The sequence below is a fragment of the Scardinius erythrophthalmus genome (genome assembly GCF_964197995.2).
Source record: "Scardinius erythrophthalmus genome assembly, chromosome: 9".
NCBI lineage: Eukaryota > Metazoa > Chordata > Actinopteri > Cypriniformes > Leuciscidae > Scardinius > Scardinius erythrophthalmus.
The window spans coordinates 382,501-394,669 of NC_138229.1; the positions used below are offsets into that span (position 1 = coordinate 382,501).

A 12,169-nucleotide genomic window follows, 5' to 3' on the forward strand; every position below is an offset into this window, starting at 1 on the left:
AACAGCAGACGAGCACAGAATATCACACTTTCCACCGCATCCAGTAGACTTCATGGGCAGACGGGCTTTATGAGCTATACTGGGACCAGCCACTGGGGGGCGATCGAGACTCTGGGTTTATGAGCTATACTGGGACCAGCCACTGGGGGGCGATCGAGACTCTGGGTTTATGAGCTATACTGGGACCAGCCACTGGGGGGCGATCCAGACTCTGGGTTTATGAGCTATACTGGGACCAGCCACTGGGGGGCGATCGAGACTCTGGGTTTATGAGCTATACTGGGACCAGCCACTGGGGGGCGATCGAGACTCTGGGTTTATGAGCTATACTGGGACCAGCCACTGGGGGGCGATCGAGACTCCTCGGGGTTTATGAGCTATACTGGGACCAGCCACTGGGGGGCGATCCAGACTCTGGGTTTATGAGCTATACTGGGACCAGCCACTGGGGGGCGATCGAGACTCTGGGTTTATGAGCTATACTGGGACCAGCCACTGGGGGGCGATCGAGACTCTGGGTTTATGAGCTATACTGGGACCAGCCACTGGGGGGCGATCGAGACTCTGGGTTTATGAGCTATACTGGGACCAGCCACTGGGGGGCGATCCAGACTCTGGGTTTATGAGCTATACTGGGACCAGCCACTGGGGGGCGATCGAGACTCTGGGTTTATGAGCTATACTGGGACCAGCCACTGGGGGGCGATCGAGACTCTGGGTTTATGAGCTATACTGGGACCAGCCACTGGGGGGCGATCGAGACTCCTCGGGGTTTATGAGCTATACTGGGACCAGCCACTGGGGGGCGATCGAGACTCTGGGTTTATGAGCTATACTGGGACCAGCCACTGGGGGGCGATCGAGACTCTGGGTTTATGAGCTATACTGGGACCAGCCACTGGGGGGCGATCGAGACTCCTCGGGGTTTATGAGCTATACTGGGACCAGCCACTGGGGGGCGATCCAGACTCTGGGTTTATGAGCTATACTGGGACCAGCCACTGGGGGGCGATCGAGACTCTGGGTTTATGAGCTATACTGGGACCGGCCACTGGGGGGCGATCGAGACTCTGGGTTTATGAGCTATACTGGGACCGGCCACTGGGGGACGATCGAGACTCTGGGTTTATGAGCTATACTGGGACCAGCCACTGGGGGGCGATCCAGACTCTGGGTTTATGAGCTATACTGGGACCAGCCACTGGGGGGCGATCGAGACTCTGGGTTTATGAGCTATACTGGGACCGGCCACTGGGGGGCGATCGAGACTCTGGGTTTATGAGCTATACTGGGACCAGCCACTGGGGGGCGATCCAGACTCTGGGTTTATGAGCTATACTGGGACCAGCCACTGGGGGGCGATCGAGACTCTGGGTTTATGAGCTATACTGGGACCAGCCACCGGGGGGCGATCGAGACTCTGGGTTTATGAGCTATACTGGTACCAGCCACTGGGGGGCGATCGAGACTCTGGGTTTATGAGCTATACTGGGACCGGCCACTGGGGGACGATCGAGACTCTGGGTTTATGAGCTATACTGGGACCAGCCACTGGGGGGCGATCCAGACTCTGGGTTTATGAGCTATACTGGGACCGGCCACTGGGGGGCGATCGAGACTCTGGGTTTATGAGCTATACTGGGACCGGCCACTGGGGGGCGATCGAGACTCTGGGTTTATGAGCTATACTGGGACCAGCCACTGGGGGGCGATCCAGACTCTGGGTTTATGAGCTATACTGGGACCAGCCACTGGGGGGCGATCGAGACTCTGGGTTTATGAGCTATACTGGGACCAGCCACCGGGGGGCGATCGAGACTCTGGGTTTATGAGCTATACTGGTACCAGCCACTGGGGGGCGATCGAGACTCTGGGTTTATGAGCTATACTGGGACCAGCCACCGGGGGGCGATCGAGACTCTGGGTTTATGAGCTATACTGGGACCAGCCACCGGGGGGCGATCGAGACTCTGGGTTTATGATCTATACTGGGACCAGCCACTGGGGGGCGATCGAGACTCTGGGTTTATGAGCTATACTGGGACCAGCCACTGGGGGGCGATCGAGACTCCTCGGGGTTTATGAGCTATACTGGGACCAGCCACTGGGGGGCGATCGAGACTCTGGGTTTATGAGCTATACTGGGACCAGCCACTGGGGGGCGATCGAGACTCTGGGTTTATGAGCTATACTGGGACCAGCCACTGGGGGGCGATCGAGACTCTGGGTTTATGAGCTATACTGGGACCAGCCACTGGGGGGCGATCGAGACTCCTCGGGGTTTATGAGCTATACTGGGACCAGCCACTGGGGGGCGATCGAGACTCTGGGTTTATGAGCTATACTGGGACCAGCCACTGGGGGGCGATCCAGACTCTGGGTTTATGAGCTATACTGGGACCGGCCACTGGGGGGCGATCGAGACTCTGGGTTTATGAGCTATACTGGGACCGGCCACTGGGGGGCGATCCAGACTCTGGGTTTATGAGCTATACTGGGACCAGCCACTGGGGGGCGATCCAGACTCTGGGTTTATGAGCTATACTGGGACCAGCCACTGGGGGGCGATCGAGACTCTGGGTTTATGAGCTATACTGGGACCAGCCACCGGGGGGCGATCGAGACTCTGGGTTTATGAGCTATACTGGGACCAGCCACCGGGGGGCGATCGAGACTCTGGGTTTATGAGCTATACTGGGACCAGCCACTGGGGGGCGATCGAGACTCTGGGTTTATGATCTATACTGGGACGATCTATACTGGGACCAGCCACTGGGGGACGATCGAGACTCTGGGTTTATGAGCTATACTGGGACCAGCCACTGGGGGGCGATCCAGACTCTGGGTTTATGAGCTATACTGGGACCAGCCACTGGGGGGCGATCGAGACTCTGGGTTTATGAGCTATACTGGGACCAGCCACCGGGGGGCGATCGAGACTCTGGGTTTATGAGCTATACTGGGACCAGCCACTGGGGGGCGATCCAGACTCTGGGTTTATGAGCTATACTGGGACCAGCCACTGGTGGGCGATCGAGACTCTGGGTTTATGAGCTATACTGGGACCAGCCACCGGGGGGCGATCAAGACTCTGGGTTTATGAGCTATACTGGGACCAGCCACTGGGGGGCGATCGAGACTCTGGGTTTATGAGCTATACTGGGACCGGCCACTGGGGGACGATCGAGACTCTGGGTTTATGAGCTATACTGGGACCAGCCACCGGGGGGCGATCGAGACTCTGGGTTTATGAGCTATACTGGGACCAGCCACTGGGGGGCGATCGAGACTCTGGGTTTATGATTTATACTGGGACCAGCCACTGGGGGGCGATCGAGACTCTGGGTTTATGAGCTATACTGGGACCGGCCACTGGGGGACGATCGAGACTCTGGGTTTATGAGCTATACTGAAACCTATACTGGGACCAGCCACTGGGGGGCGATCGAGATTCTGGGTTTATGAGCTATACTGGGTCAGATGATGAAACACTCTCACACACACGCTTTCACACACACACACACACACACACACACACACTACAGTGTATAATCTCACAGTTCTCTGTTGTGTCAGATGGAAGCGTCTGTGAGTCTGAGATCAGACAGTTTTTGGATTAGTAACCAGAAACAGATCAGGGAATTTACATCATAGTAAAACTGTTTTCTGTGTGTGTCTCAGCGCCGGCGTGGGCCGCACCGGCTGCTTCATCGTGATCGACGCCATGCTGGAGCGGCTCCGCCATGAGCACGCGGTGGACGTGTACGGTCACGTGACCCTGATGCGCTCGCAGCGGAACTACATGGTGCAAACGGAGGACCAGTACGGCTTCATCCACGAGGCGCTGCTGGAGGCCGTGGCCTGCGGGAACACTGAGGTCGCGGCCCGAAGCCTGTGCTCGTACATACAGACGCTCGCGCAGGTGGAGCCCGGAGAACACGTCAGCGGGATGGAGCTCGAGTTCAAGGTGCGGGAGTCTGGGATTCAGTCGAGCCAATTTAGTCCTGTGCCAATTTAGTTTTATTATATTTAGTCAGTGTTGGGGAGAGTTACTTTTAAAAGTAATGCATTACAATATTGCATTACTCCCCCAAAAAAGTAACTAATTGCGTTACTTAATTACTTTTTATGAAAAGTAATGTTACAATATTGCGTTACTCCCAAAAAAGTAACTAATTACATTTCTTAGTTACTTTTTATGAAAAGTAATGTTACAATATTGCGTTACTCCCAAAAAAGTAACTAATTACATTTCTTAGTTACTTTTTATGAAAAGTAATGTTACAATATTGCGTTACTCCCAAAAAAGTAACTAATTACATTTCTTAGTTACTTTTTATGAAAAGTAATGTAACAATATTGCGTTACTCCCAAAAAAGTAACTAATTACATTTTTTTGTTACTTTTTATGAAAAGTAATGTTACAATATTGCGTTACTCCCAAAAAAGTAACTAATTACATTTCTTAGTTACTTTTTATGAAAAGTAATGTTACAATATTGCGTTACTCCCAAAAAAGTAACTAATTACATTCCTTAGTTACTTTTTACGAAAAGTAATGTTACAATATTGCGTTACTCCCAAAAAAGTAACTAATAGCGTTACTTAGTTACTTTCTATGAAAGGTAATGCATTACAGTATTGTGTTACTCCCAAAAAAAGTAACTAATTGCGTTACTTGGTTACTTTCTATGAAAAGTAATGCATTGCAATATTGCATTACTCTGATCACAGGAATAAATTACACTTTACTATATATTCACATAGAAAACAGCTGATTTACATTGGAATAATATTTCACTGTTTTTCTGTCGTGGGGAGCAGAAGAGACTTTTTCAGAAATATTAAAAATCATACTTATTCTAAACCTTTGACCAGTAGTGTATATACAGTACATCATTTCCATTCAATAAATAACAGTGGTTTGTTAATTTGTTTATTATAACACTGTTTATTTAGATCACCGGAATTTGAACATGTAATTCATATTTTTATGATGAATTTTCATATTAAATGCACATCTATTTGAGATTGAAAGTTTGCGTAGTGCATAAACAGTTGTGATAATCCGCCAGTTGTAAATAAAGTGTTTCCTGGACAGTTTTAATGTGACTTTCATATAACACGCATAAGTTTAAATCCGTGACCTTATTGTGATGCGTTTGTGTCCGTCAGCGTCTGGCCAACACTAAAGCACACACCTCCAGGTTCGTCAGTGCTAATCTGCCCTGCAACAAGTTCAAGAACCGGCTGGTGAACATCATGCCGTACGAAACCACACGCGTGTGTCTGCAGCCAATCAGAGGCCTGGAAGGGTCCGACTACATCAACGCCAGCTTCATCGACGGATACAGGTAGACTTCCCTGCTCTGACTATCAGACGAGAGCAGAACCTGAACTGAGCTGATCTGAGTGTGTGTGTGTGTGTGTGTGCGTTCAGGCAGCAGAAGGCGTATATCGCCACGCAGGGGCCGCTGGCGGAGACAACGGAGGACTTCTGGAGGACCCTGTGGGAACACAACTCCACCATCGTGGTCATGCTGACCAAACTGCGTGAGATGGGACGGGTGAGATCTGAGAGCCAAACACATGCTCCTTCTGCTTTTAATTTAGTCCTGTGTCAGATTTAGTTTTATCATCTTTAGTCAGTGTTGGGGAAAATTACTTTTAAAAGTAATGCATTACAATATTGCGTTACTGCCAAAAAAGTAACTAATTGCGTTACTTAGTTACTTTTTATGAAAAGTAATGTGTTACATTCATTTTGCGTTACTTATTTTCACATTAGTCTAGAACTAAAATAACCATCATGTTTAAACAGCGCACACACACACACACACACACACACACACTCTCACACAAACACACACACAGAGCCGTCGCAATGGGGTAGGCAAGGTAGGCAGCTGCCTAGGGCCCCCAGCTGAAGGGGGCCCCCGATGGCCGCATGGTCGTTTAGGTTGTGTATCTGCCCTCGTCAAACAGTATCAACCACAACAAACCACCACAGTGAGACAGCGCTATCACTTTCCAGTACTGCTCCGTGAGAGGGCCCCCCCAAACTAGAGGGATTCCCCCTATGCAACGACAAACACCATGAGTGCCCTAATCACTGTAATGTTGAAGTGACATCCACCGTCGCGCAGCCCCCATCAGGTCCCCCACTAGCTGTCAGTGGAAGAGAAACTGTCGTTCTCACACTCAGCGCTACGCGGGCATTTAAATTTAAAAATGTCATCATGAAGCGCTCATACCCTTCAGGATTTTCCAAAAGACAGAGAAAGAAAGAAGAAGATGAAAAACGCCAAAGACACAGCGGCAAGTAAACCATATTATCTCCAAATACTACAACTGTCTGACGTATTTTCACATCTCTGCGAACATAAACCTTGACATCAGTGACCAAACACAACGTTAGATGTGAGCGTTGTTGAGGGTGAAAAAGTTCAACTAATAGTCATACACAACTTTGTTCTGTTTGCAGAATTTAAGCATAAAATACACACTAGACAACTTCTCGCCCCTTCATTGTTGTAGCTACAGCGTTCGAAAACTTCCTTTGAGCTAAATCCTCTTGATGCACGAGCCCAGATTACGATCGCATGAGATTTTTTTGCCATAAAGGCAAAAGCTAGAGAAGTGTTGTTACTTAAGGCCATTGCACACTGAGTCCGAAATTCGCATCCGAAATTTTCGCACATTAAAAAAAAAAAATTCGACCTCACGTTATGTCAATCACGCTTGCACACTGTCTACGAAACTTTCGTCCGTAATAAAAAAATTTGGATCGGGTTCGACTTTCTGCGTTTTTCGCATCCACATTCAGTATTTTTTTTTTTTTTTTTTTTTGCTTTATTAGGTGCTAAATTTCCAAATTTCTGTCTGTGCCAATTGATAATTCATGACTCTTAAAATGCACCAGAATACAAGAAATCCCATCTGAATTTTAAAAATTTTCCTGAGGAGGACTTGGGACCTCGCTTCACTCTTTTGCCTAGGGCCCCCAAATATCTTGAAACGGCCCTGCACACACACAGCGAACACAACACCTCCTCACTTTATTTCTTTCAACATTGGGGACAGGAGAGCTGTCAGTCAATAAATGTGAAAAAGTAACTAGCGTTACTTACTTGAAAAAGTAGCTTTGATATTTTGTTGTAAATTGAAAAAGTAATGCGTATTCAGTCAACAGATCGCATGAAAGCTCGAAGTGGCTTTTTAAAAACATTCTAGATTATTTTTCTGCAATTTTTTTGTTGAAGAAATTATTGAGAGATTTTGGTAAAGTGTTTTGTTTTAAACTATATTTTAGTCTCGTATTTTTTCATCACGATATTGCATGTTGATATTGTCGTGATGATGTCATCTCGTCTCAGTCATGGAGAAATAAAAGCTGGTCAAGGAAGATTTTTCATCCTAGTTTTCATGAGGAAATGAGCAGTTTCTGTACCGTGTGTGTGTGTGTGTGTGTGTGTGTGTGTCAACAGGAGAAGTGTCATCAGTACTGGCCGGCGGAGCGTTCGGCTCGCTATCAGTACTTCGTGGTGGATCCCATGGCAGAATACAACATGCCACAGTACATCCTGAGAGAGTTCAAAGTCACCGACGCCAGGGTGAGTACAGGCCGTCGTTTACCGCGGTACCATCTGATCTTACACGCAGATGATGTTCTGAAGCAGAACTGAACACTGAACCTAATTGTCTAGCAACTGCCTAGCAACACCCTTGCAACCACCCAGTACAACTGCCATGCAACCACATAGCAATACCATAGAAAACACCTGAGCTCCTACATAGCAACACCATAGCAACAACCAAGAACACCCTAGTAACTGCCCTGGAGCACCCTAGCAACACCCTAGCGACTGCCCTGGAGCACCCTAGCAATAACCTAGAACACTCTACCAACCACCCAGAACACCCTAGCAACTGCCCTAGAAGCACATGAGACGCATAAATCCTCATGAAGAGCAACTACATAACTATATCATAGCAACTGCCTAGCAACACCCTAGCAACCACCCATAACACCATAGTAACTGCCTTGCAACCATATAGCAATGCCATAGCAAACACCTGAGATCCTACATAGCAACACCCTAGCAACAACCCAGAACACCCTAGCAATGCCCTAGAAGCACATGAGATGCATGGATCCTCATGAAGGAGAGATTGAGAGTCACGTGTGTGTTTATATTCAGGACGTTGACCTCATGTGCCTCTGCAGTCAGAGTGTTTCTCACACCTGGAGATGTTCAGACTCGTTGTCTTTTTTCCCGTAGGACGGACAGTCCAGAACCGTCAGACAGTTCCAGTTCACCGATTGGCCAGAACAAGGTGTTCCAAAGTCAGGGGAGGGTTTCATTGATTTCATTGGACAGGTGCATAAAACCAAGGAGCAGTTTGGTCAGGATGGACCAATCACAGTCCACTGCAGGTGATGATGATACTCAGACACACACACACACACACACACACACACGAACATGAGCTGAATCCTGAGACTCTCTCTCTCTCTCTCTCAGTGCGGGCGTCGGGCGCACAGGTGTGTTCATCACTCTCAGTATCGTGCTGGAGCGCATGCGTTACGAGGGCGCCGTCGACATCTTCCAGACCGTCAAAATGCTGCGCACGCAACGGCCGGCGATGGTGCAGACTGAGGTACGGTAAACACACATCACCGTTTACCATCGAGCAGTGAGTCTGTGGAAGATCTCGTTTCTGTTGAACCTCCTGTAGAACATTCTGCTTACTCTTATTGGAAAACTTCTATTTATATAGCAAATATCAAACAATAAAATGTGCTTACAGAGACATACACGGCAATGCCCTAGCAACCACCCAGAACACCCTAGCAACTGTACCTAGCAACCCCCTTGCAACCACCCAGGACATCACCTTAGTAACTATCTAGCAACCATCGACAACACCCTAGCAACCTCCCAGAACACCCTAGCAACTGTACCTAGCCAACCCCCTTGCAACCTCCCAGGACATCACCATAGTAACTGTCTAGCACCCACATAGCAATGCCAAAGCAAACATCGATAACACCCTAGAAAATACACAGAACACCCTAGCAACTGTCTAAGAGCACGCTAGCAACACCCACCACATACTAGCTACTGGCTGTCAACCATGTCGCAATGCTCTATCAATCACTCAGAACACCACAGTAACTACCCAAAACACCCTAGCAACACCCACCACATCCTAACAACCACATGGCAACGCCCTAGCAACCACCCAGAGCACCCCAGTGCAGAGTTTTGCCACTGCAAGCACCACTCACTTTTATTGTTATCTTTTTAGTCTATCAAACAGAGAATATAATGCACTAGTGATGAACAGGGATAATCAGATGAACAACAAACTCTTATTCGAGGTTCGTCTCGTCTCCTGCAGTCATGTGATCAGATCTGTGATTGTGTGTGTGTGTGTGTGTGTGTTCGCAGGACGAGTACCAGTTCTGCTATCAGGCCGGCCTCGAGTACCTTGGAAGTTTTGATCACTATGCAACATAAGAGAAGAAGAAGGCCAAGAACACGTGAAGAACACCTTCCCCTCGACCCCAGCAAACCCTCGCAGAGGACCCACACTCCAGAGACGCAAACTATTACCTCAGTGTTCACTTATCGATATTAATGTTGTGGTCGGCTTTCTAGAAATATTAAACCGTGGATGAAGAGGAAAATATTACATGTACAAAAAAATCTATTTAAAGCGAAACAACAACAAGAAACTATGAAATCAAAAGCCTGGATTATTGCTGCACCCTTCAGTGGGAGTTTCTTCGAACTGTCTTTGCCAACGTCAGACGTGAGTTCGTTCGTTCGTTCGTGTGAATGACGGGATCGTTGCCATCGGGACGATTAAACGGGAGTTTAATTAACCAGATCTCCCACCGTCTGTGCCTAACGGAGCGAGGCGGATCAACTCCTGTGAATACTGTGTTTGTGTGTCTCTTCAAGACTTTCTGCTGCTTACGCGTGTTTGAGAGGCGAGCGAGTTTCAGTGCTAATCTCGTATCTGTATCATGTTCTTTTGCTCTTTCGGCTGTTGCGTAACGAGACGGAAGACGATTGCTCATCCCAGACAACGGAAATGATTCGACTCGCACGTTCTAGGAGGAATCGCGGATCGTTCCCCGGTGTTTCCACCGCTAGGAACATCTGATCAAATCTAGAACACACTCGCGAAACTCTTCCCGTCATGTTTAGTTTAGCCAAGGCGTGATGTTTAGGAGTAGCGCGGGAAACCAGCCGGTTCGAGACGTGAAGTGAGCCTTATTATCGTTGTTGTCAAATATTTAATCGACCTGATTTTTTTTATTTCATTTTGTTGATGATATGCTTGAATTTCTAAGGATCTTATTTATTTACCTGATTTTTATGGCACTATGATTTGTGAGCTGTGGTGTAGTTGGCCAGCTAATGTGACTGTACATGGCTCAGATGTACAGTGTTGTGCTTCGTAAACCCTCTCAGATATTTTATATATTTCCTGTGCACTGATTGTTCTAGAGAAGCCAACGGTCCTCAGAGCCCAAACCTCAGCCAATCGCTGGAGTTCTGAGACGTCACAGGGTTCTCATCGGCATTATCAGTCAAACGAAGCGAGATCAAGCACACGCGGGGTTAAACAGCATCAGATCAGCGTCAGGATTTGCATACCGTGGTAAACTGCACTAAACCAGCAGGGTAAAACCATGTTAACATGACTGACTGAAATGTGATATTTAAAGTGTGGTCACGTGTGAATTTTCAAGGGTGAAATACACTCATTTCAATAGGAATGAATTTAGCGAAAGATTTTCCCACGTCCGTTTTCGCAAATAGTTGAATGTCGCTACATTAGACCTTTTTCCACAAAATTGTGGAAATGTGCAGAAACTGCTGAAATGACTTTGTAGAAGATGTTCTTCTTTAGTTTTTTGTCTTGTTTTCCAGGACAAACATTCTTAAATCAAGAATGATACAAGAAAATGACTGAAGAAAATGAAAAATGTGTCAGAATGAAGTGAGTTTGTGTTTAAAACAAGAACTAATATCTGCCGATGGAGTCAGAAATAATCTTGTTTTCTCTTTAAATTGTTCGTTTTAAACACAAACTCACTTCATTTTGACACATTTTTGACTAAATATCTTCAGTCATTTTGCTTCTTCTCCAGTAAATGAATCTTGATTTAAGAATATTTCTATATTTGTGTTTGAAAGCAGGACAGAAACACTGAGGAAGAACATCATTTTTTCACTAAACTATTGACAAAACATAATTCCCTAACAAACTTTGGCTTAGTGACCACACCTTTACACACAACTGAAGTTTCTGTCCATCCTGCCGTTATAAACTGACGCTCCTGTTCATCGGCCGAAGTGAATGTGGTTATCAATGTGAATCTAATATCAAATATTGGCAGATATGAGCGTCTCAGTGATCATGTTGTGTCAGTTTCAGCATCGGCTAGACACTGATCTTCCTCAGCACAGAGTTAAAGCACATTCACCACTGACGTTTCTTATTCAAATACTCTCTTATTAAGAAGCTCTTTTGAAGACGAAAGCACAGGAATAATCCCACAATCATGTCAAAGCAACACTTGATCAGACAAGGGAATGAAAGAACGAGGGAATGAGGGAACAAGGGAATGAGGGAACAAGGGAATGAGGAATGAAGGAACGAGGGAATGAAGGAACAAGGGAATGAGGAATGAGGGAACGAGGGCCGAGTGCTGATGACTATGTAGTGCTTCACTTTTCTCTGCTTACTGATTTCAGATCATATGTGTAGATAATATGTCGACTTTGTATTAAAACAGAACGACTGGATATACTGACGTGAAGAAGTGTGTGTGTGTCTTATTTCATCAGTGATTTGTGATGAAATGCTGATTTATGTTAATCACTCAGTTTAATTCATTTTAATACATCATTGGGATTAAACTGAGTGAATCATGATCACGAGATAGATCACATTTCATCATTAGCCAGTTCTTCTTCTACTACACACACACTCTCTCTCTATATATATACTTTATTTGATTCCACATTACAAGTCAAATTTCATAAGGTATACAATTTTTTGAATAATCCAACAGATTAAAACAATTCAGCACATTGTCATGGATTATACAGTTGTAAGCGTTCAGACACATGGTTCATACAGTTGT

General features: G+C 46.6%; 1 protein-coding gene across 1 annotated transcript in view; it reads left to right on the top strand.

Annotated features, from left to right (window-relative positions):
• Positions 1 to 11,840, top strand: part of ptprsb (protein tyrosine phosphatase receptor type Sb) — a 148,196-nt gene extending 136,356 nt beyond the window's left edge. The window contains exons 28-34 of the mRNA XM_081375411.1: positions 3,682 to 3,967; positions 5,176 to 5,354; positions 5,441 to 5,567; positions 7,488 to 7,613; positions 8,283 to 8,437; positions 8,526 to 8,661; positions 9,456 to 11,840. Coding sequence (XP_081231537.1) covers positions 3,682 to 3,967; positions 5,176 to 5,354; positions 5,441 to 5,567; positions 7,488 to 7,613; positions 8,283 to 8,437; positions 8,526 to 8,661; positions 9,456 to 9,524 — 1,078 coding nt within the window. The 3' untranslated portion in view covers positions 9,525 to 11,840. The remainder of the gene's footprint in view (positions 1 to 3,681; positions 3,968 to 5,175; positions 5,355 to 5,440; positions 5,568 to 7,487; positions 7,614 to 8,282; positions 8,438 to 8,525; positions 8,662 to 9,455) is intronic.
• The last annotated feature ends 329 nt before the right edge of the window (positions 11,841 to 12,169 follow it).